Source organism: Acanthisitta chloris, unplaced genomic scaffold (assembly GCF_000695815.1).
Source record: "Acanthisitta chloris isolate BGI_N310 unplaced genomic scaffold, ASM69581v1 scaffold36736, whole genome shotgun sequence".
Lineage (NCBI taxonomy): Eukaryota > Metazoa > Chordata > Aves > Passeriformes > Acanthisittidae > Acanthisitta > Acanthisitta chloris.
In genome coordinates this window covers 16899-40738 of record NW_008680498.1, presented here as the reverse complement: position 1 = coordinate 40738, position 23840 = coordinate 16899, and the positions used below count along the sequence as shown (strand labels likewise).

Here is a 23840-nt window from a genome sequence, read left to right as displayed (position 1 = left end):
GGTAAATGAAGTTGGTTTTCTTTATGGTGTTAACAGAATTAATGTAACTAGCAGCTCCTGTAAATGTATCTGTGTGTTGATATCAAATATATATACTGCATTTAGGGAAAAATACATGGAAAGTTTGAGGTCTTGGTTTAAATTTTCAGTTTGACCTTGAAAAACATTCCCAGATGGAGAGAGTTAAACGAGCCCAGCTCTGAAAGAGGAACATATGAATCACGGTTGCTAGGCTCTTCCCTGAGAGGCACAGGCTTTACATTTGCAGTGAAGTATTTCAAAAAGTAATCTTCAGGCTCAGAGGAACAGTGCATTGAAATGACACTGGTGAAATACTATAAACTTCATTAGACTTTTAAATAGAGAATGTGCATGTCACCAAGTGAAACAGGTATAAAGTATTAGATGTTGGAATATCAGCTGCAAGACTGGAGAACTTTCATTGAGGGGGGACAGAAATATTAGGCATCCATCACCTGCTCCTGGTACATACTTCTTAGGTAAGTTTTGTTTAACTGTTGTGTGCATTTTTTCCTAACATTTGCATGGTCTAATTTGTCATCCTCAGAGCCACATAGGTGTTTGCTTGTTGGAACACAGAAAGAGAAATAAGATATCCCTGAAACCTGCTCTTGGTCTGCTCAGCTAATGACAGTGAAGCACATGAGAGATGTGGGAACTTGCTCATCCTTGCTGAAGGATGAGGCTCCTGGTTTGGGAAGTGTGGATTCAGGTCTCTCCCAGTTGTCTTAACTGATCTTGGCTGTGTCTCATCCTTACAGTTTCAAAGCCACTGATGCTTTGAAACTCCATTAAGCATTGATAGTACTTTTTGCCTACCAGTACCTAGTTTGTGGCCCTTACAGGCTGGTCTGGAGTAGTGATGCAGTGCTCAGTATTGTCAGGCTGAAGTGTTATTTAGGGCCCTATGAGTTTTTGTAACAGAAGAATTTAATTGTATCTGTTTTAAATGAGTGCTTTGGTAATAAAAAGCTTTAGTTTATTTTTACCTCCTGTGACAAAACAAAAGGAATTGCATTTAGGCCTTTAACCTTTGCTCTTCCCTCTCTAGTTATATTGGGATGCTGCTCTGTTACCAGTGCTGTAGGAGACCTCTGGGGGCTAGAAGATTTAACACATTGATTTGTGTGATCTGGCTGGAGTCTTGTGCATGACTTCCTTTGAAATCAGGTTATGATTTTGGGTGTGCAGAAAATCCCTTTCTCTGTGTCAAGTGATTTTACTCTCAGGATGGTTCTTTTTGAGTTTGTGTATTTCCTAGTATTCTGTCATTGCTTTCTGCGACTTGGAGCTAAGATTTTAACACTGAAGATGTGCTTCACAGTGTAAAGGACGCTTGAAAATTATTCAGATTTTTTTGGATCTCCAAACTGAAATAGGAAAGCTTTATTGTTTGCATCAATTTCTGCCAATTGGTTTTGTTGTCATTTAAAATTGCAGCTCTGTATTGCCGGCAAATATTCATAAGAGTTCTTTGAGTGATGGTACTTACAAGTGATGTCCCAGACTAGTGTCAAGGAGTGCTTGATCTTGCAAGAGATAGAGTAGGCAATTCTCCTCTCATGTTAATGATTCCCCCCTGCGTTCTGTAGGAGCTGATGTAAAGTCTGAGAATCCAATGCAGTCTCAAGGTACAGTTATGGGAACGTGTTCCAGGGTGTGGATTTACAGTTCGTTAGACATCACACAGTAGTAGCCTGTCTGTGGGCTATTAACAACGTAAATATCAGGCAGTGCACACTGTTACTGTCCCATTCATCACGGCGTGTTGGTAGTCAGGTGGAAGTGACCCTGGAGTATTTGCTTGCCAGGTGGAAACTTCTATACACAGGCATACCCAAAGAGCTCCAGCAGGAAATATGAGCAGTCACATTTAAGTTTGTGCTTGTTTTCTTACCTAGCTTAATACTACACTACAGAAAGTAGATATTGAAAAATAGAAGTTTATTTTTCTGACCTGATTTTCCCTCACCCCAGCATGTCTTTACTCGTTTTGCCTAGTTTGCAGTACGTGGGTGTGCCAGAGGTTTAATGCTTTTTTCAACAAATATCATATAAATAAATAAGAGTTGCTACTTAACGAAATGCAGATCAGGTTGTTTGTTTATTTAATGTCACCTCAGCTGTGAAAAGGTGCATGTGACTTAGATGAACGTAGCTGTGATGTTGCTCGGCTGTGTCAGACGTCTCTTGGTCATTGCATTTGTGTCCAGCTGCAAAATCCAGTAGGAGCTGTTGTTGCAGGTTATCATGCTTAATTTTGATGTGGCACTAATAATGTTCTTGGAAAACCTGGGATAAACCTTATGTTTTTTAAAGAGAAGTAATTCATTTTTATGATGAAGATCCTACAAGGGGAGCCCTTAATTCTGGAAGCAGTTTGGTGTGGGTATGTTCTCTCTCTGTGAGAGGCTGTACTTGATGACCTCGGAGGTATTTTCCAATCTTAATGACTCTGTGAAACAAGGTGGAATCTGTGGGGCACTACAGGGCTGATGGTGTTGCTCTGCCAGCAGTTACCTTCTGTTATGGCACACTCACTCTTCACGTGCAGCACAGTTTCATAATTGGTGTTTTAGTAATGAGCAAAACTGTGGATGATGTTAGAAATATACATAGGTAAATTAGTAGGTGTAAAACAGCTCTGGGGTCAGTTCTAGCACAGGGGTAAATACGTTTAACTTAGAAAATAAGTTACTGTTAAGATAAATCTATGACTTGAAGGTTTTTATAAGACAATAAGGTTGCTTATATCAATTTTAAACCATTAAATAGTGTTATAAATCCCTTAGCCACCTGTTTGCCAGTCATGAATTCCTACTGTTATGTTTGCACTTTTCTATTTTTTGTCTTTTAATGACTGAATGACACTTTCAGTTACATAAATGTAATATCCCTTTGAGTTGTTGTAGTAAGTGCTGTATTTATTGCTGCAGTAGTCCCTGAATGCAGGTATAACTAAGAAATGCATTCTGAAACTGTGTTATTGCTGCAGTAGTCCCTGAATGCAGTTATAACTAAGAAATGCATTCTTAAACTGTATTCTTAAAAACAAAGTTGTAGAAACTAATTTTATTAGTGAAAGTCTACAAGTATGTGTGTTATCTCCAAAATCCACACATGCTCTGACATACTGTTATCTCTAGCTCTCTCTCTTACATAGCTGTTACATGGATCTCTGGCAGCAGATGGCTGGACTATAATGCACTGTTAAACAAATAAAACCATTAGGCATGTAATACTGCCTGGTGAGCGACTGTGTGTTTCAAATGGTTTAAAAAAATTAAATAGAAAATAAAGTTCACTTTCGAATTCATTTAATGACATTGGAATAAAATCCAAACCCCTTTCAGAATACATAAAACATCCCCTCTTATGCTGTGTTTGTCATTTGAAGTCAGTCTTTTTTTATTACATTCTTGCATCTGGTAAAAGATAATCAGTCCTAAATCAGTTTTCTAATAGATGTTTTCTACAAGTAATCGCTCATTTTGCATTTATCTTTGTAGGAAGATTTTTGCTTTTGTAATACTCTAGCACAAAATTATCTATTGCATTATATGCTCTTTTTTTCTCATTTTCAAATTTGATACAAATGTCTTAAAATTATGATTCAACACTAGTGTCATGGCTCTGTAATTAAACTGTTTTTCAATAATTGTCAGCAGCTGAGAGATGCCATTTTGTCTTTTTGTTTTTAGATATGCCAATATTTGGTCTTTGCCCGGCTCATGATGATTTCTATTTGGTGATGTGTAACCACTGTAATCAGGTCGTAAAACCACAGGCATTTCAATCACATTATGGTAAGTGCTTAACTATTTTTAATAATTAAGGGTGAGGTTAAATCAGGATTAAGCCTGGCAATTTTTTTTTTTTAAAAACTTGATGGTACATAGATCATTACATTATAAAAAATGTCAAAGAACATAACCTGTGTTTAACCTTTTTATATACGTTGTAACATAAAGATCTTGTTCTTTCTAATGCTTTCTTGAAATGCTGCATACATCCAGTTCAGTTTCAAAATGACATATCAAGTGTATTTCACAGCCAGCGTGTGTAGTGTGCTTGTCTCTGTGTGTATTTCTCTTTGTGTGTTTATACAGATTATTTTCACACAGGTTCTGATACAGAACTGTGAACTTGAGCTGAAAGCTAAACTTGCAACAAAATCTGTAAAACATAGTAAGCTTCCAGTAGCCAGTAAGCTTATTTATTTGTTTTCAGAAGTATCAATTTGTGTTTGTTTTACTGGTCCGATGGTTTTGTATATAAACTATGCGAGGAAGCTCTAGTTGTGTTGGTTGGCCAGTGTTTAGAGAGGACTGGGAAAATGTGAAGTGCTACACAGTTCCAGTACTCAGTTACTTCCTACAAACCTAACTGGGGGAGGTTGGCAGTTCTGCTTTTCCATGCTCCTTTCAAGACTAGAAATTAACTTCAGACAATTTCTCACCAATATTTGGATGGGAGGCTTTGGTATTCAGCTTTTTGTTTCTTGAGAAATTCATGAGATGTTTTCTGACCAAGCGCTAATAAAAAAGGTGGACAGAGCATCTTCTGAACTATTCCTTCCTCCCTCTGTGTGCATGAATTTGTACAGGTTCTCTTTGTCTAGGCCAGTGCACCTACTGGTTGCCTTAGTGTTTACAAGGATAGAAGGTGCTGGATATGGGTAGGGAACCTCTTCTAGCGTTGGGAAGAAGGGATAACTTTTCTTGCATCTTAAATAATTCAGACCTTTGGCAAGAAAAGATATGCTCACTTCTGCTTCCTTGAGACTGGAAAAGGGTCTTTCTATGCTGTGCAGAGTGTGAACTTCTTATTCTTTGTGCCTCTCACTTGGTTTTGTGTTATATTGCCTTATGGATTATAGCCCTACCCTTGCTGCTGGATCCTGCACTTGTGTCACAGAGTGACTCAGAGAAGAATCCAAATAGGCTTTGTGTCAGAATTCTTACTAGTCTGCTTGTTATTCTGTGGATGGCTGCAGTAATAACTTTCTTATAAAAACCTCACAGTTTTGTGGACAGTCTGCAGAGCTGTTGGGAGCCAAAAGAAAAAAAAGTTCATTGGCTCTTCTTACTCTGGTTGCTATAAGCCTTTTTGTTAGCCAAGAGAAAGTCCACCCCTTGCCAGTGTGATTCCTCACCTGTTACTGAATATCAGTTTAGGATGTCCAATAAGTCCTTCTAAAACATATTAAATTGATTCTGACAGTTAAAAATAAATTTATGGGGGAGGACTGGACAGTACCCAGTTCTGAGTGTTGGCATATTGAATATTCCATCTCGAGGTCAGTAATGTGAATCTGTCTCAGATTGATAGTGGTGGAGAGCTGTGGAGAGCTGCAGACAGTTAAGGTGATCTTTGTGAAGTGAGCAGGTGATCTCCAAATACTGTCTGACAGACAGGTGTGGGAACCAGCATCATAGTTGTTGGTGACAGCATTTTGGGCAGATGAAAGAGGCAGTTCAAGAGCTGAATAGGTGCAACATTGGTTCTTGAGCATGGACATGAAATCATGGCATATTGTAATGCTGCTTGTACTGGTGTCAGGTGTTATGTGATGTTAATTCAAACTCTTCTGTAAGCTCTGCTTGCAATTTCAAAGGGACAGAGCGAGCACGGAACTGCAAAGTGAAGGTATGGAAAGCATTTTAAAAAGTAATAATAATAAATACTAACATAACATTTCCGTTCTGTATCACATTGTAGGAGTGTGATCTCTAGACATGAAACTTGCTCTAATGCAAACCCTTACATCAGTGGCAGAGTCATGCTTGGAGAGAAGTGTAGAAGGAGGGGATGGAAATGACAAGGTTATTCTTAGTGTTTCTCAAGCCCATGCTGAACAATGAAGAGGCTCCGCATGGGCTGTGGCGTGCAGAGGAAACAGGCGGGGTCATTCTGATGAGAAAAACAGGCTTGGGTGGGGTGAACAGCATTAGAGGACCTTAGTTTGCCAAACTAGTAGCCTCAGAAAGGTAAGAAGGCTGACTTGATGATTTTGTGTAGCACCAACTCTCAGTGCTTTTTATCAGCCTTCACGTTCTTGAAGTCCTTGTGCAGTTATTCCTCACTTTAGAAAATTGAATGTGAAAGCTGATAAATGTGGCAGGTGATTAATTATCAGGCAATGGTCTGGTTTGGGTTGTATTTAAAACCCAGTGTAGTTGAGGAGAAGGAAATAGCTGAAGTCCTCAAAACACACAGTTGTTTTAAAATAAGAAGTATGCTGTCATGATAACAAGAAAGCAAAACACCCTTTGGTTTCGTCACAGTCAGTTTGCTCTGAATGAAGTTTTTTATTGGTGGTATTATTTCAGGGATTGATAAAGGAGCATTTACTTGATAAAGTTCTGAAAAATTTCAGTGCATCGATGATGTTGTATCTCTTAGTGATGTTCTTAGGGTCTTTTATTTTTAATTGTTACCAGAGAAATAGTAATCTCTTAAAATATTCTACAGCTCCTGGTGGAGTGTGCTGCTTGTACTTAGTGTTCTTTGAAACTTGTCATGTGGGATTTTGTTTTCTGAAGTAGTAGAATATGCTCTGTTAAAATGTCACTTTTGTCAAAGGAAGGCTAAATAAACTATTAGCTAAACCTAATGAGCTAATTAATTTCTTCCAAAGCATATTTGTGATAAACTACTTAACTAGGTAGGCTGAAAGTGTACTGCAGGGCATGTGCTGGCTTTTTTCCCTGGACCATAAGTAGTCAGAAATAATTGAAATGAAACCTGATTTGTGAGAATATTTATCCCTTTGAGTAAAATACTTTATTGATAGAACTCACAGGTATTGGTATGTAACTGATACTTCTCTGTTTTATGCGTTTGACTTGAAAAGGTATTCATTCAAAATTAAATTCTCCTTTTTAAGGCAATCCAAGGAATGCATTCAGAGCATGATTGCTATTTTAATAATTTATTCTGTACTGTTGGTATGTATACTATGATTGATTTGTAAAGTTGGTTTGCATCATACCATGTGCAGGTTGTTTTTTAGGAGCAAGTCTGATACAATGAGATCTCAAGTCTGCTTGTGGTATTCCTTCTAGCCTGTGTACAGCAGCTGGCTGTCAGTGCACTCCAGTGGCTTTAGCATCTTGGCATAGGGTGGCAGTGCTGCTGGGGACGTGGTGGGGCAGGAGCAGGCCAGCCAGCCAAGGAAGAGTTGTTTTAAGACAAATCCTCTGTTCTGTCAGATCCCAGCTGCTTCGTTTGGGGGGTTGGGCAAGTGATTTAAGCCCTTTATTGCTTGTATTCTTGCTGCTGCTATTTGAATGCTTACATTTTCATGGTATTTTGAATGACTCAAGATCAATTCAGAGGTGAAAGATGGAAAAAAGGTATAATGCTCAGGTGTTGAGTCTCATGTGTGAAGCACCTGAGATCGCTTGTCATGATGACCTATTCTGAGAAAGCACAGTGTTTTTCTGCAGCTGGAATATTTCTCTGCACTCTGGATGATCATGTGCCAGCCTCTCCAGCTTCTGTGCCACATTAGACCCTCCCTCTGTATTTATATCAGGTGTATTTCTTCAGTCCTTGCACAGTGTCCTCTCTTAGTGTATAAATCCTGAAGGTAAAAATTACTTGGCGTTGTCAAATTCCTGTCATGTTCCTCAAGACAGTGGGATGTACCTGTGTCCCTTCGATTTCCTCTCCCTCCTTCCCATGAAGACATACTGGATGCAGTTCTTGCTCTGCACCAAAGGTTGTTCTTTGAGGAGTCCATTGCAACAGTTATGTCAGGTTGTTCGTGGAAACCCTGAAGTGCTGTGGTTTTCGGCTGTGTGACCTTTCGGTGGCATTTCAGCTGTTCCATGAGTTTATCTCCCTGTGGTTATCAGCCTCCTGGCTGAGAAGAGCTGCTTCTCTGCCCCAGCTGAGCTGCTCTGTGGCTCAAGAGAGTGAGCTCAGCAGTGTGAAAGTAGCATCAGCGTAGAGATGTGTGAGGTTTCCTCCTCCTAATTTTTCCTTTTTTTTTTTTTTTTCTTTTGCCAGAATTGTCTCCTCTGTGCCTTGGTTTCCATAAATACAAAGTGGGGTTAAACTCTCAGCAATACTAAGGAAGGCTACCTGTAAAACTTATACTGAGTGCCTGTGAGTCATGTATTGTGAAAACCATGAGTACAGTACATGTTGGAAAGAGATGATGATAGTGTGTTGGGCTGTTGAGTCATTAAAAAGTTATGTTGAGTGTTTTGATTAACTTCATGGGTTTGGCACGGTGGCAAAGGTGAGCAACTACCATGAGCTTTGCCTGCTGCTGCCCCATGAGCTGGTGTGGCATTGCTTAAACATATTGGTTTCCAATCAGTGCACGTTGAAACCTGAAGCATAGGATTCATAAATGGGATAACAGTATAGATTTGCCCAACTTTTGTGGTTTCTAGTAGGTGGTGAGGTTGGAATAGAGAAGTCATCACACAACCTTCTACTCAGAGGGCAGATCCTGGCAGTGTTACTCGAGTCCATCCTGCAAGTCGGAGTGAGGTCTTTTATGAATCTCCTTCATTTCATTGTGTAACCATACACCTTCCTCCCTCAGCCAGGGCTCACACCCACCTTTGGTTAGTAGGTTTCCACTTTGGCGAGGCAGAAGGTGTTTTTGGTGTTGGTGTTAAGTGCATGGATTTGGAGGGAACCTGTGATACTTGTGATTTTAATAGGGATGAATGACCTGTTAACTATCTCTGTCAATATGCTGTTGTGTTTTGGATGTGTATCATATGTAACTGAAGTATCACAGTCCCTGCAGCATTACATATTTAGGTTCTTCACTGTGAATTGAATAAAAATTTCTTTTACCCTCTTTCTGTTAAATTTGGCAGCAGCTAATTGTTCTGAAAAATCTGGCATTGGTATTTAGTATTTTTAAGTTTATTTCCTCAAAGTTGTGCTGATGTTGCCTGTTTAGAACAGAATAGAGAGTGTGTTACACATGGATTCATGGATTGCAAAGGTAATAATAGTGTCTGTACAAAGCAGCATTTGAAGCAGATAAGAAAAGAAAGGAATGTACTGAATCTTGTTCCAAAGCCATTGGACCTGAGGATTGGGATCTTTGTTGTTTTGGTGGATTTTTTTTTTCTGTGTGTGTGTCGTTTTTTTCCTCATAGGAGATTGCCTGAGCTCATCCGCATTTTAGAGGGATAAGCCTTCATTATGGCCTGCATACTTTTGGCAGCAAGCAATTTGTTTCAGTAATTCAGCGTCCACTGCTCACTAATGTCTTTTTAAAGCAGTATGAAAAGGGTTTGTATAAATCATAAGAATTTTCTTGGGTATCAGTAAGCTTCTCTAGTAGTCTAATAACCAAAATGAAACTTGAATGTTATGTGGTGTGTCACAGATGTGCTGGAGTGATCTGCCAAGCATATTGCCAAACATGCACAGGTGGCATTTGGTGTATTATGGCTCAAGTTAATGTATATGATTTAACAAATTATCATTGGCAGCTTCAGCAGCTTCTGTTTAAATGCACAGTCCTCTCTCAGTAGTTTGCACAGTCCAGATTCCAGCACTTGGATCTTACTCGCTGGGTCCAGCAACAACTAGTTTAATTTCTTGGCAGAGATTCGTGAAATTCTGTAGCTTTTGCAAGAATCATCTTGGCATATTCCCAGAAGGGAATGGGCTCAGAGGTCAGCACAGGATTCATTTCAGAAGAGGGGGAAAAAAAGTTTCAGCTGACAGTTTAGTTATTTTTAAATAATGCATCATTAAATAAGAAAGTATTATGACGGGGAAAGAAACTCTGCAAATACATTTCAAGCTTTGAAATATGCACCCCAAAGCCATGAGCTGAGGACCAAATGTGCCATGCAGATTTTACTGAGTGCTGAAGTTAGCTGCTGTGGTTAGTTTGAACATCACAAACGGTTCACATGCAGAAGGTTATTTTTGTAAATGGAGTGGCTGTGGTCTTTGTGTATTACATGAAAGCACAGAGAGGCTGCTTGAGAAATGGATGGCAGTTTTCGAGTAAAACTTCCTCCTTTTTTGTGGGGACACGGATTTGCCAAGCTCTGGTTGAAGATGTAAAGCGATTTTAAGTATCCACTAAGAAAAATGTGATGTTCAGTTTTAAAGATGTTGATTACTCAGTTTACCACTTAGTATGTAACTTGTGTTATTCTCCCTACAGCACCATGTGCACTAAAATACTACAAGTAGTACAATACTACTACTACAAACTTCAAGTGCTTTGGTGTGCTCTAGGCTCTTTTTACTTGGTTCGTGTGGATTGAATTTCATGCTGTTCTGCCATAGCAGAACACCTAGATGCAAATGGTTTAATACTGGCTGAAGAGAGAATGTTTTTTTTATTCTATTCTTACTAAAATGTTTAAATATTTCAAACAAATCTAACACACAAAATTAGCCAAGGGTTCCATGAGAACCTTGCTGCTTTGTAGGGATCTCCTTGCTAGGTATTTGCTTGGAGACTGGGTGCTACTACTTGCCTTTCAAGGTAAACATTGACTGGGAAGAACAAGTGTAAAAAATGAAAAACAAAGCTATTTATCTTTGTGGGAAAAGAGGAAGCTGTCACTTACAGAAACTTGTTCAGCAAGAGGGAGAAAGTTAGTATGTTGATCAATAGATTGGAGTAAGGTGTGAAGAGAACAAGTAGTTCCAATAAAAAGTAGCTGTTGAGTGTATGTATTTGACTAGAGCTTCTCTTTGGAAGAAGCCAGAGGGGATAGTTGCACCAGCTCTGCAATTAAAAATGATTGACGACAAGGGAGTTAACCAATCTAAAAGTCAACGTAAAGTTTCATCATTCAGAACTCCTTTTGCGAGACGAAACGGCACGTGGAGCAGGACAGAGCTCTCAGCCATCCTTTCAGATGTTCTGCAGGTTCAGGGAAGGCTGTTCTGCATCAGATTACGTGCTCCACATCCTTGGAAGGTTTCCTTCACAGCTACAAGGGCTCTTTCTAAGGCCTAAGCCACTCCTCCAGGCTGGAGCCCAGCCAGAGGAGGTGGCACGCAGTGCGAGGGCAGGCCCTGGGCACGCAGGGTCTGGCACACTGCCCTGAGCTGGGTTCAGAAGAATGAAGCTGCAACCTGTTCTAGAGCTGGAGAGGTGGAAGAGGCCTGAAAAAAGGGCAGGATTTCTGCTGTGGTGGAGGAGAGGGGGGAATGTGTCAGAGCCATGGGGATGTGAGCTTGGTGTTGGAGGGTGGGGTCAGAAGTAGTTTCATTTCAAAAGCTAACCACATGCAGATCAGTTATTTATAAGGGCTTTCTCATTTAGTTTTTGGGGAGAAGTATGTGTTCTCATAAACTGCATAGATTATTCCAAGAACTGCAAACCTCAGATGAACACCACAGAGCTTTGTAATTCCAGGGAGAAGTATTCTGGGAAGCTTGTAAAATCGTTTTGAGTATTGAACTGTCACGAAGAAAATAATTTTGGTTGTGTTTTGCCTTTTTTTGTTTCCCCTGTGGAAGTACATAGTGTCCAGTTGCACAGACTGTACCCTCTCATCCTAGCAGCCAATTCTCAAACAACTGCTGCATTTGGGATAGTCTCTCTTTCTCTGCAAGCACAGCTTCATAGGCAGATAGGAAATCTCATCAGTAAGAATTAATTACATTAATTTTTTGCCAAGACACCAGTAGTCCCAGCACAGCTGTGCAGTACCTGGCTGGGCAGCAGTGCCCAGCTTGTGCAGGCAGGAGGATGGCAGCTCTGGCAGGAATGGGGCAGCACAGCTGGAATTAAGTGGTTTGCAGTCTGGGTGGGTGTGTGTCCGAGGAGGGGAAAGAGAGGACACCAGGGAATAGCTAAAAAGGGAAATGTAAAACAAAGAACTTGAGTAAAATACATATAAAAAGAAATAGATGAATACAATAAGGAGGAAGCTAAATAAGGAAGGTAGGGAGAAATGACCTTGGAGGAGGGAGAACGAAGTAGGTACAGTACTGGTTTTATTACTCTGTAACGAGGTGGAAAAGTGGAAGAAAGGAGCAGAGGCTAAACAGGGCAAAACAAACAAAAGCTTTTTCACTAGTTTTTTCCTCTCTCAATGTTTTGGCAGCAATGCTATTAGTGTGGTTTGTGTAATGTCATGGCATTCTTGGATTTTGCACGTTTTGGTGGGGGGTGGAGGGAACAGCAGTGTGTCCTACTTAAGACAGTCTCCTGGCTTTATCAGGCACTGGCCCATCAAGGGAAGAGATATATATGCATATGTGTGCACTCATTAACAGGTCATCTTTTATTTTCTTACACATCCCTCTTACTGTTTCTGGCTGGACTTCTTAAGGTTATTTAAAAATCCTCATTTTGATAATGTCAATAATATTTCATTAGAGAGTGGGATGTCGGATACTGGCACAGGTTGCCCAGGGAGGTGGTGGCTGCCCCAACCCTGGCAGTGTTCAAAGCCAGGTTGGATGAGGCCTTGAGCATCCTGGTCTGGTGAGGAGGTGTCCCTGCCCAGGGCAGGGAGTTGGGACTAGATGATCTGTAAGGTCCATTCCAACCCCTAAAATTCTATGATGCTATGTGTGTAGCCTTCAGCAGCTTTTGCAGTAAGGAGATTCTCCCTGAGTTCTCTACAAGTGGAGAGAAGAGGAGGTAGTGTACTAGATGGAAGAAAGTTATCCATGCTGGACCTACATAAAAGCAGTAGGTGGGAGCTTCCTCATCTGCCACCTCATGAAAAGCAGGCAGCATCCTGAAATCTGTGTTCTCACCTGCAGCAATACTGCACCAAGTTGGTGACCAGGCATTATGCAACTGTTGTGCTTTTGGAAAAACTTCAGACAATGTTTTTCTTACCAAATTAAAAGTAACCAATAACATTTTTTTTTTAGGCACAGCTACAAAGTAGCTGCTACCTAGTTTAGTTGGGCATTACATCAAGTAATTTGAAGCTGTTATTTACTTGGTTTTGGTCACCAGTTTGCCAGCTTTTTAAAAACCAACTTGCAGTTATTGACATAATGCTACTTTGAGATTTTTGTCTTCCAGGCAATATGATTTCAGCCACTGGAACAGATTGCCCAGGGAGGTGGTGGAGTCACTATCCCTGGAAATGTTTAAGGGGTGTCTGGATCTGATGCTGAAGGATATGGTTTAGGGGTTACAGCAGTGACGGGTTAATTGTTGGACTCGATGATCTTAGAGGTCTCCTCCAACCTTGGTGATTCTGTGATACACTTAAAATCTAACATGTGATACACATAAAGCCTAGAAACTGTGTTTTTAAGATATTACCAGAAGAGGGAGTGTATAACACTTTGTGTACAATGAAACCTGTAAGATTATTGATGAGTAGCAGTCAATAACCACATGACTTATGTAATAAATGTTAAAAAAATGCATTAAAAATTTCATTTTCTAAAGAGTACAATTAATGCCAACTTTTTAAGTCTTGTTAGACTTAATTCAGTTTAACACTAAATAATTATAACCAGGTAATGTAGATAGCCTGGGAGTCAATTCAGATTCCTAAATGTTGTGTTGTGTCTGTCTGTAAGAAAGATTCAAACAGCTTTTCCAGAGCAGTCTTGGATTAGCTCTTGCAGTATCCAGCTCTGTAAAGAGCTCTGTAACAGTGTGAAACTTGAAAGCAATTACAGATACCTTTTTTTAAATGTAGAAAATAAACAGAAATAGATAAATATGTAATTTTACATAAGTCTGTGATACTATTATTAACTCATAGGCCATCATTAGCTATCTCAGACAGTAACAGCCAAAATACTTAGAATCATAGAATCAACCAGGTTGGAAGAGACCTCCAAGATCATTGAGTCCAACCCTATCGTGGTTACCAGACCATGGCACTAAGTGCCACATCCAGTCTCAGCTTGAAAACCTCCAGGGATGGTGAATCCACCACCTCCCTGGGCAGCACATTCCAATGTCTGATCACTCTCTCAGTAAAAAATCTCTTCCTAATATCCAACCTAACCCTCCCCTGGCAGAGCTTGAGTCTGTGCCCTCTTGTCCTGCTGCTGGTTGCCTGGGAGAAGAGACCAACCCCCACCGGTCTCCAACCTTTCCGGGAGTTGTAGAGGGTGATAAGGTCTCCCCTGAGCCTCCTCTTCTCCAGGCTGAACAACCCCAGCTCCCTCAGCCTCCTCTCATAAACCCTGTTATCCCCTATTGATGAAACAAAAACATAATGTACTGTTTGTGTAGAAAATCAATTTCTTATTCTATAATTTATGTAGATGTTCCTCCAGTTGTCATGCAGCAGGGCAACAGGTCCATCTTTTGAACAACAGCAAAATGATATAGGAGAAAAGCCATCAGTGTGTCTCATATGTAAACACCTGATAAACTTTGCTATTTTGCTGCCTCACACAAGTTCTGCAGTGTCTGAGAGAGCTGTTGGCCACAAAGACTGCAATTACATTTTGTTTCCCCAGATTGTATTTGAGAAAGAAAAATCACTGTCAAGAGATTCTTGTCCTCTTTTCTGTTCTCTTTTCACCAGATAACGAGTTGCCCATGTTGGTATGACACTCTCACTCTCTGCATTTCTTTGTAAAGGATGCAATTAGACCAGGCTCCTGGAGAGTTGAAACAGTTCCTACATAACTGAGTTTTTCCTCATTGTTTGGCAAGATTGTCAGAAAATCTTTAACTCACAAGTCTATACAAAGTAGTTTTTCGAAAGGAAGCCTTCTCTTTTAGCCAGATCATCATCATCTTACCCCATAGGATTTTCTTGCTCTGCTAGGCAGAAGTGGTTTTGTGCCGTGTCCTCTCCATGTGACCCTGCTGGTTGCAAAGAACCTGTTTGTCATGTCTGGCTCTGGGAAAAGCCCTGGTTTCTGTGGTGTGTTGCAGTGAGTTCTGTGCATTAGGTAGAAGGTGTGCCCCTTTCAGGACACCCTTCCACCTCTGAGCCTGAAACTTTCTGATGTTTGTGGGTTATTTGTGGAGCTGGATTTGAGCTGATCAGAAGTTTTATGTGATACACATTGATAGTTTTAAGAGCTGTTCATCATTGTGTGTAGGTATTCACATGGAATTCATAGCTCCTGTCCTTGCTAAGGGGAAAATTGCCTGTGTCTCTTTTGTTACTGCGTGGCTGAAGTCTTCACTTGAGTTTGTAAGTTGAGCGTTTTGGTTTTCTGCTGTATTAGGGTGGACTTATTGAAGCATTTGTTTTCATTTCTTCCACTTTTCTAGAGCATAATGAGAAGTCTTATAGTACTCTATAAAGCTCTGGCCCTGCTCATCATTGGCATGGGACTAGCTAACACTCATTTTCTTCAATTTCATTTTGGCTTACAGCCTCTGACAAGCCACAAGTAACCACGTATATGCCTGGAATCCTGCCACCCTGGCCCTCTCCTGGCCCCTAAGGTCAGAGGAAAGGTTTTTACACTGTCACAGTTCAGTCCCCTCCCCATCATAGTGCCATGTACTCTTTGACCAAAGGTCATCATGAGGGTCACAAAGCAATCCACTGCTCAACTTCTAAAAATACCTGGGGCTGCTTTAATAGCTGTAGAAATTGTATGAACTTACATGTGTGAGTAGCATGACAAGGCCTGATGCTCACATCTTGCTTGCCACGGGCTGAGAATGACAGCTAATGTACTTAAATTTGGTAGTGACCAGCTCCTTGTTCAGTCCAGCTCACCATAGGATCAGTCAGTGATCAGACTGAGGATGGGCACTGGCCTTTAGGGCCATACACATCACCTTTTTCTGTGGTCACAAGAACATAGTCGGGGAGGCTGGAGGCTTGGCAGACAGTTAGGACGTGCTGAAAGCCCTGACGAGCTCCTGGGCTGTTTGCTATTTCCTCTGCCCTGTCCCAGTTGTCCAGGTGGCAGTGATCCACAATAGCTGTGGCTTTACACTTGAAATCTAATGTACTAAATGTCCTCTTCTGGGTTTAGTCTCTGGAAATGACATAATTCTTTACAGAAGCCTTCCTGCTCTGTGTGTACACATGTGCTACATGAGCAGCAGTTCTATTTTGTAGTTCTGGTATAAACAAGCATGTTGTGTAAGTGGAGTTGATACCAAGGCACAAAATGCTGTCACTCGATTGTGCACCGACAAGCCTGTCAAGTTGTTCCTCTGTACTCAGTCATCCATTTTATTCTGGACTCACTCCAGTTTTCTGAAACCTGAGGAACTTCTAAGCATGCCCACTTGGAAAAGAAAAGGAAACACCAAACCCAGTAATCTTGCCTAATATATTTGTGTTTTCTGTAGCATGTAAGACACTCGCCAAAGTGGCAGCTGCTAGGGAGAAAAATCCACTGATTTCAAAATCCGTTGCCTCATGGTTCTGGATGTTCTGGGAATTTATTTCATGATGGTACTTCAGAGCACTCGTTTCCAGCTTTGGGGTAAAAACACAAAAGACCTTAAATACGAGGCAGTAGCACTACTTTTTGTGTGATTTTGCCATTCCCTTCACTAAGGCTGGTTTCATGGTGTCATGTAGCACATGGAGAGGTTCTTTCCATGCACCCCTCACAGCAGCAAAGTCAGTTTTCCAAGTAATCATCCTGGAGTTCTCAATGGATCGACTTTAAGAAGTTTGGTGTTGGCTCAAGGCCCATCATTCTCTTCCTTCCAGGAAGAATAATAATAGTAGCCAGTAACCAAACAGTCTCTATAAAGGAAAATATTTACAACAAAATCATCTTAGACAGTACTAAATGTAAACATAAGCAGGCTGCAGTGTAAGCAAGCCCAGCTCATGCAGCGTTGATATCAATCAGATGAAATTCCTTGGAAGTCTGAATTTTTTTTAATGTACACGTCAAAGCTTTTAGGAACTGGCAGACTTATTACTGCAGCTCACAGCCCAGTTCTTTGTCATCCCCAGTTGCTTAGGCCTCCAGCCCATTCCCTGGGATTAAGTCACAGTTTAATTCTTGCTAGTCCTCACTCAGTTCATTGCCAGCTTTGGCACAAGCAGGCGTTGGGTTTGTGAGACTGTTGGGCCTTTGAGCATGTGGTTCTGCTCTTTGTTACGAGGAGAGCAGATGGTGTGAAGGCTCGGGCTGAGCAGTCAGGGTTGGGGGAGAGGGGAGGAAAGCTTTTTGCCATGGCAGTATCAGATTGCACCTCTAAGTGGTTGTGGAACTGGTGCCTGAGATTGCTGAATTTTGAGAAAGGATAAGTGAGTTTTCATGTGCAGTGGAGATTATGAAGCCTGATGGTCTGTGGCTTTGTCCTGTGTGTTTCACCATCCCACTCCCATTGCAGCACCTCCTGCTCGGTGCACAGACATGGCTTCAGGGCAGCACCTCCTGCTCGGTGCACAGACCTATGTTTCATGGCACGTTTTGCCTTTTTTTTCTTCTTACCTGCCAATATTATATAACATGTGCATGGCACAGCTGGGCTGGAGTGTGCACATGATGACCAGCCAGCAAAGATCTTCCTGCCTTCCTTCTGTAAGAGCACCAAGAGGTCCTACCTTTGCTGTCTGAATGCCGATGATAAACCCCAGTATTTTAAGGGCATCTCCCAGCAGGAGGTGGGAGGGCACCATCTCAAATCCAGCTCTTCAGTTGTCTTAAAATTAGCCTAATTTTGAAATGCTGAAAACTAACATGTTGAAAAGTGAAAGGGAGGTAGGGTAGAGCTGTATTTATCTTGCTTTACAAAACCAAACAAGAAATGTAATGTAAGTAAAAGATTAAAAATTTGCTAGCCAATCTTAAAAACAATTTTCCTGACAATGCAGAATGTGCAAAATACTTCAGGTTGTAGAATAATTTTAGTTTTTGTGGGGTTTTCTTCATTTTATTCTGTTTTTTTTCTCCCTACTTCAGGTTGTAGAATAATTTTAGTTTTTGTGAGGTTTTCTTCATTTTATTCTGGTTTTTTTCTCCCTTTATCTTGCCATTCTGCAGTATTCATTCATATGAGGGAGATACTGTGTGTGTGCGTTTAGTGATAGCATCATAAATGATACAAATATCTTTTTATGTTACATGTGTTCAGTGAGGAAGTAAAGAAAGGAGGGGGTTGATGCTGTTCTTTATGTTATCTGGAGTAGTAGGAAGCAAACTTTCTTGCCTTGCAATGGTTTCTACATGATTCAAGTTGTCCCTCTTAGGTGATCGTACAACACCAGAGACCTGGAAATTAGTTTCTCTGCAGTGACTCATATCAAACTGCTTCTCTCCCTTCTGCCCTGTCTGTGCTGTCCTCTCTGCAGCCTTGTTCCCTGGGAGCAAGCAGCATGTGCAGGTGCATGTTCCTTTGTGTCTGGATCTGTGCTGTATTACCACAGCTTGCAAGGCTAATTTTAGGCCTCTGAACTCAGGTATTAGCTGATGGTATAAGTGTTTATATTGATTCTAATGTTGTTGGTGTTTTGGGAGGGTTTTTTTAAATGTCATTAAGTAGTGTTGATAGAAAATAAAACTTAAAACCTCTTGCAATATTTAGTGCCAAGAAAAGAAGTTCCTAATTTCGTTGCCTTATACAACGGGTTGTTTTTACCACAGCAAGTAAAATTACTTTTGCATTTGTCACAGTACACTGGCAGCATGTGATTTCATGTGCCACATGCACCATCCTTTTCAAGGTGAAACCTCGTGAATATTTACTGCATAATGTCACTTAGGAGCCTTTAGACACTGGAAGATAGTAAATAAAAATGCACAGATTGAGACAGTTGGCATATATACTGCTGCTATAACTTAAGCAGGCAGAAAATCCCATTGCATTCTGTCTCTGGCATTGTGTGCCTTCCCGTGGGCTGTGGCCGTTCTCTCCCCGTGTGAATGTCCCGTCATGCCTCTCCCTTCCATTCCAGCTCCTGCCTTGATGTCCAGCTGCTGGGGATTCTTAGTGGTTGGATTCTTTGTCCTCACTCTTACCCAGAAGGAAGACAGCTTTTTGCATTGTTCTGTGGAGGAATTAAATTGCCTGATCTTGGTCAGTTTATTTCTGGAACAAGCAACAAAATAGGTCTTACTTGCCCTCTTGGTTCTAAAATGAGAGTGGGCCAAATCAAAGACTAAAGGAGGATAAATTGTAGTTTTTAAGACAAATACATCAGTGCTGGTTCCCCACATAATAGTTCAAAGTCAAGAATTTTCTGAACCACTGAAATCTGTTGGAGACTTACCCAGTTTTAATTACGGGTCTGAAGTAGGAGAGTGTACAATAGAAACAAATTCTCCAAAAACATGCATGCCTCTGGTACTAATTTTAACAGTGGAAGGAGTTGTGTTTTAAAAACAGCATTATCCGAGGAAATATCTTTGTATTCCTGAGTTGTCCTTAACAATTAATGGGTAGGTGACATGAGCTGTCAACTTCTTGAAATTCAGAGCCACAGAGGAGCTGGTTGCTGTCTGGTATTCCAAGTGCATAGACATGGGAATGTTAGTATTTAGTATTTGTGGTCCAGGATTTCGTATTCATTTCTAAGCTGGTTAATGAGAGTAAAAAAGGAAGAAAAAAAAACCCTCAACCCAAACAAAGCCCAATCTGCTGAAATGGTCCTGCCTTCTTCTGTTAACCCTCCTTAATGAAAGGGAAGTAATATGCTAACACACTGATGCCAGTGCACAAAGGTGTTTGTACAAGCCAGCTGCCTATGTTCTTGGTAAACTTTTTGTTTTAGTGAAAAAGTGATTTGCTTGGTTTAAAAAATGAATTTGGGTGTAATTTGATAAGTGAGGATAGACCAGAAATTTCAGCTTTGATTATGGTAATTTAAAATAAGAGCAGAAGCCACAAGCTGTTTCTTCCTATTCATTTTGACAGCAGATACGCTGTAATTTTTATAAGTGGTTACTTAGGAAATGTTCCAGAAATTAGCAGTTTGGTAAAAATTAGATTTTACTATCTGTGTGCTGGCTTTGGATGGAAATCAGACCTTGATGGTCAGACCTCAGAGCCTGGAGATTTAGGAAGTAGAGGAAATCTGGAAGTTCAGGACAGTAAATTATAGAATTTTAGGGATTGGAATGAACCTTACAGGTCATCTAGTCCCAACCCTCTGTCATGGGCAGGGACATATCCTCACTAGACCAGGTTGCTCAAGGCTTCAGCTACCCTGCCTTTGAACACTCCCAGGGTTGGGGCATCCACCACTTCCCTGGGCAACCTGTGCCAGTGTCTCACCATCTTCACAGTAAAGAACCTTTTTCTAATATTTAACCTAAACTTCCCCTCCTTCCATTTGAAGCCAAATATACTGGAGTGAACCCTGGAATGAATCTTTGCTGCTGGAAAAGCACACCCTGAGTGTCCAGTGATGCTCTGCCAGGGTGGCAGAGGCCACATCCCCTAGGCCACTGACAGCCCAGGGAGCTGCAGCTCTGGGGACAGTGAGTGTCCCCAGGGTGGGCAGTGTAACCAACCCAACGTGGGGTAGCAGGTGACAACTATGTTTGCTGTAGGAATCGTCCTGGAGCTGCTGGCAGCTCACCATGGGAATCTAAGAGCATCCACACAGCCTGACGCCGATGCTGCGCGCAGCGCCCGTCGGTGGCAGCAGGTTTGTGGGTGAAGCTGAGGCTGTTTGCCCCAGGGTGCTCGAGGTCAGCCCAGAGCCCCAGCAGCAGTGACAAGGTGGCCTGGCGTGGACAGTGGCACTGCCCGTGGGGCTGCGGTGGAGCTCACTGCGCGTCGTGGATAATCTCACAGCGAGGGATTAAGCGCTGCAAGAGGCCCTCGTGAGCCCTTCTGAAATGTCACCAGAGCAGGCTGGCTGGGCTCCAGCAGCAGGCAGGCAGCGAGCTGCCCACAAACAGGGACACGCCGAGGAGCTCTGCTCCGTGTCGGCAGCTGGCCGTGCTCTCCAGGGCTGGCTGTGTGAGCACCCAGCTTGGGGCACAGGACCTGGATGCTGCTCCGAGTTGTTTCCCCATGGAAGCTTGGCAATCCCAGTAAAACTCTATGAAGCCACAGTTCAGATGGGGAGACTGCAAGAGAGAAAATAGCAATCAAAACGTAGCTGATTGCAGTCCTGTCAGGCCCTTAGATAAATTGGCAGCTGTTAATCAAAGTGTTAATTGAAGGAACTGTGAAGAGTGTGTTCATTTTAGCTTGTTTTTCTGAGTGTGCTCATCCGTGTAATTTCTAAATCAGAGGGCAAACACATTCCTGGTAGAGCTCTGGGGATGGCTGGATGGTCTGCGCCACTACGTCTCGGCTTCAGAGGAAATGGGAAACGCAGGCACAGCCTGCATGGGTCAAGTGCAGTCATGTTTTTGATTTGAAAGGTTAAACTGCACAAACATTTTAGTTAGCACATCCTAATTACAGCATTGCTCCAGTCTTTCAAAGGGAAATGTGAAAAGGCTGGTATATTTAATTTGAAAGACATTATTGTGCAGGCACAGTTGGTCTGTGCCCTTGTGTGACTGTCTTGGTGATTTCTGTGAGGGTTTGCTGTGCTGCTGCTGCAGTAAATTTTTAATTAGCGTGTAGTTAACGTGTCACTGTTTTTAAACATGGAAACAGTTGTTTCATGCCGATTGTGATTGACCAGTGTTAATGAAATCAGCTGTAATGATCCGTTTTTATACTTGAAAAATGACTAATGCTTAAAATGTTAAATCAGGGTAAAATAATGTAAGGATCTCACTGAAAAGAAGAAACCCCATATTGTTCTCAATTCTCCACAAGTTTTTCCTGCAAGTGGACCCTGCCCATAGGTGTAGAGGCTTGGTAATACTTTTGTCCTGTTTGCTGTAGGGAAGCACATGAGTTGTCACATCTGTCGCGTGTGTGGTCAGTGCCACAGGGACAGGTGAGAGATGGCTAATATCAGAGGCACTAACTGATGGAACTGAGGAAGAAGCTCCTGTCATTGCTTCCCAGTTCCATCAGTCGATGTTTCCTCACTTTCACTGTGAGCAGTAACACCTCAGAGGAGGGGAGAGACTCTGTAGTTGGCTAATTCAAATAGCCATGTGCATGCTTATACTTTATTTTTAGTCTTACAAAGCTCTCGTACCATGTGGCAGTGAATGTCACTAGTTAGTCATGCAGCACATAAGAAAAATATTTGTGCTCGATGTCTTTTTATCCTGTAGTTTCTTAATGACAAAATCAAAGACTGCTATTTCCTTAGCTGACACTGCTATTTTTGTGTATACCCTGTGATATTTCCTCTTCTTGCTCTGCTCAAAACAAAGTCAATTCCCTCCTCTTGATCTCTCTTGTATGGAGAGCTTTCCATTTCAAGGCCTTTCTTTTACACCCATCTCCAGAACTTCTATCACTTAGCCTGTAACCCATTTTGTGCTTTGGTTCATCAACAGCTTTTAAGCAAGTTTTCATTGTCAGCATGTTTTATTTGTAGCAGAGCTGAGTCTGACAGTCAACATACAGCAATGTAAGTTTGCTACGTGTAAAGAAATAGCTACAGGGGAAAACATTAAAATTCCTGATCATGGCAGGAATGGGAGCAGGAGCAAGATGAAAACCAGGCATGATGGTGAAGGGGAAGATCTTGATGTTAAGGCTGTAAACCTGATTTCTGAGTAGAGAATGGACAGAGAGAGAAGCAGAAATTAGGGGGTGGTTCTTTCCTTAATTCCCATCTTTCAACATATATCCCTTTCTTTAGTAAACTTTTGTTTTAATCAACTTTTTATTAAACTTTATTTTGAATTTGCTTTAGGCTTGTTTTGAAAAACTAAAGCTTTTCTTTACTGTCAGTCAGGGTAAGCATGTAGGAGACAACAGTTTTCCAGCTGTGTTTTTGAGGAAGCTGACCCATACTGCATCTTGGAATGCTGCTGATCTGTCCTGGTTACCTCTGTTCAATGTTTTTGTTTATCACCACTGTAGCTTTTCTGAAATTTATTTCCAATAAAAATTTAATAGCAAAAGAGTGATTTATTTAATACCTGCCTTTTAATCAGACATTGCAGGTATTGTCATGTCATCAACAGGCTACGCAGAGATTAGTGCTCATAATGTGGATGTTATAATCTCTCCATGGCCCCATTACCATCTGAGACACTCTACTGTCCTTCTGTAATAACTTTGCAATATTTATATTTCAGTGCTTGACAGATTTACAAGACAGTTACTGACTCAAGGGCCAAGGCCAGTTCCCTAGTGAGAAATCTGTCCTTTCCCCACCTCTTGGCAGATTCATTGGGAAAGTGTACCAGAAGTTTGAGCTTGGATATTATGCCACAGTCTTTTTGAGATGTTAAAACTCTTGTGTTTGGGTTTACCTGAGCAAAGAGGAGGATGGAGAAGGATGGGGAAAACATGCTTCTCTGGGTGATGAATGTGCACCTCCCAACAGTTTGTCTCCCTGGCTTCATTTTGCTTGTGGCTTTTAATATCCTGCCTCTATCAGTTTTCCCACATTGCTCTCAGGAGCTTTACTGGTCTCTGTGGGGCTCTGAATAGCTGAAACAAACCTGATGGGAGTGTCCCTAATTCTGGTTTGCCGCACAGCAGAACCCTAGTCTGTCTGCAGTTTTGGGATGGCACTATATGTATTGGTTGATACTTCAGAGGTTAATTTACATCCCTTGGGGAAATCCCCATGTATTTTAAGGAGGAATTTTAAATCCTGTGGAAATTGATTACAGAGCTACTCATGTGTGCTGAATGCAAGGAGTTGTGAAAGGATTAGTAACAAATATGGAAAAATGGAAAAACTGGCTTTAGTAATTAACAGAGAATTGTGGAGAGGCAGCAGTGGGGAAAGGGATATACTTGAAAGTTATTGATTTAAATACATTTTGGTGTTGCTATTTATTGCTGTGTTTTTAGTAACTGTGTTTGCAATCTGCTCCTCACACTGCTTCTGCAGTGTAATCTTGGAGATCAGGGGACGTGTGCTGGGTTTGGGCCTGTTCTG

At 41.3% G+C, this 23840-nt stretch overlaps 1 protein-coding gene across 1 annotated transcript in view; it reads left to right on the top strand.

Annotated features, from left to right (window-relative positions):
- Positions 1–23840, top strand: part of ATXN7 (ataxin 7) — a 57808-nt gene that overhangs the window by 19126 nt on the left and 14842 nt on the right. Inside the window, exon 2 of the mRNA XM_009077718.1 lies at positions 3723–3827. Coding sequence (XP_009075966.1) covers positions 3723–3827 — 105 coding nt within the window. The remainder of the gene's footprint in view (positions 1–3722; positions 3828–23840) is intronic.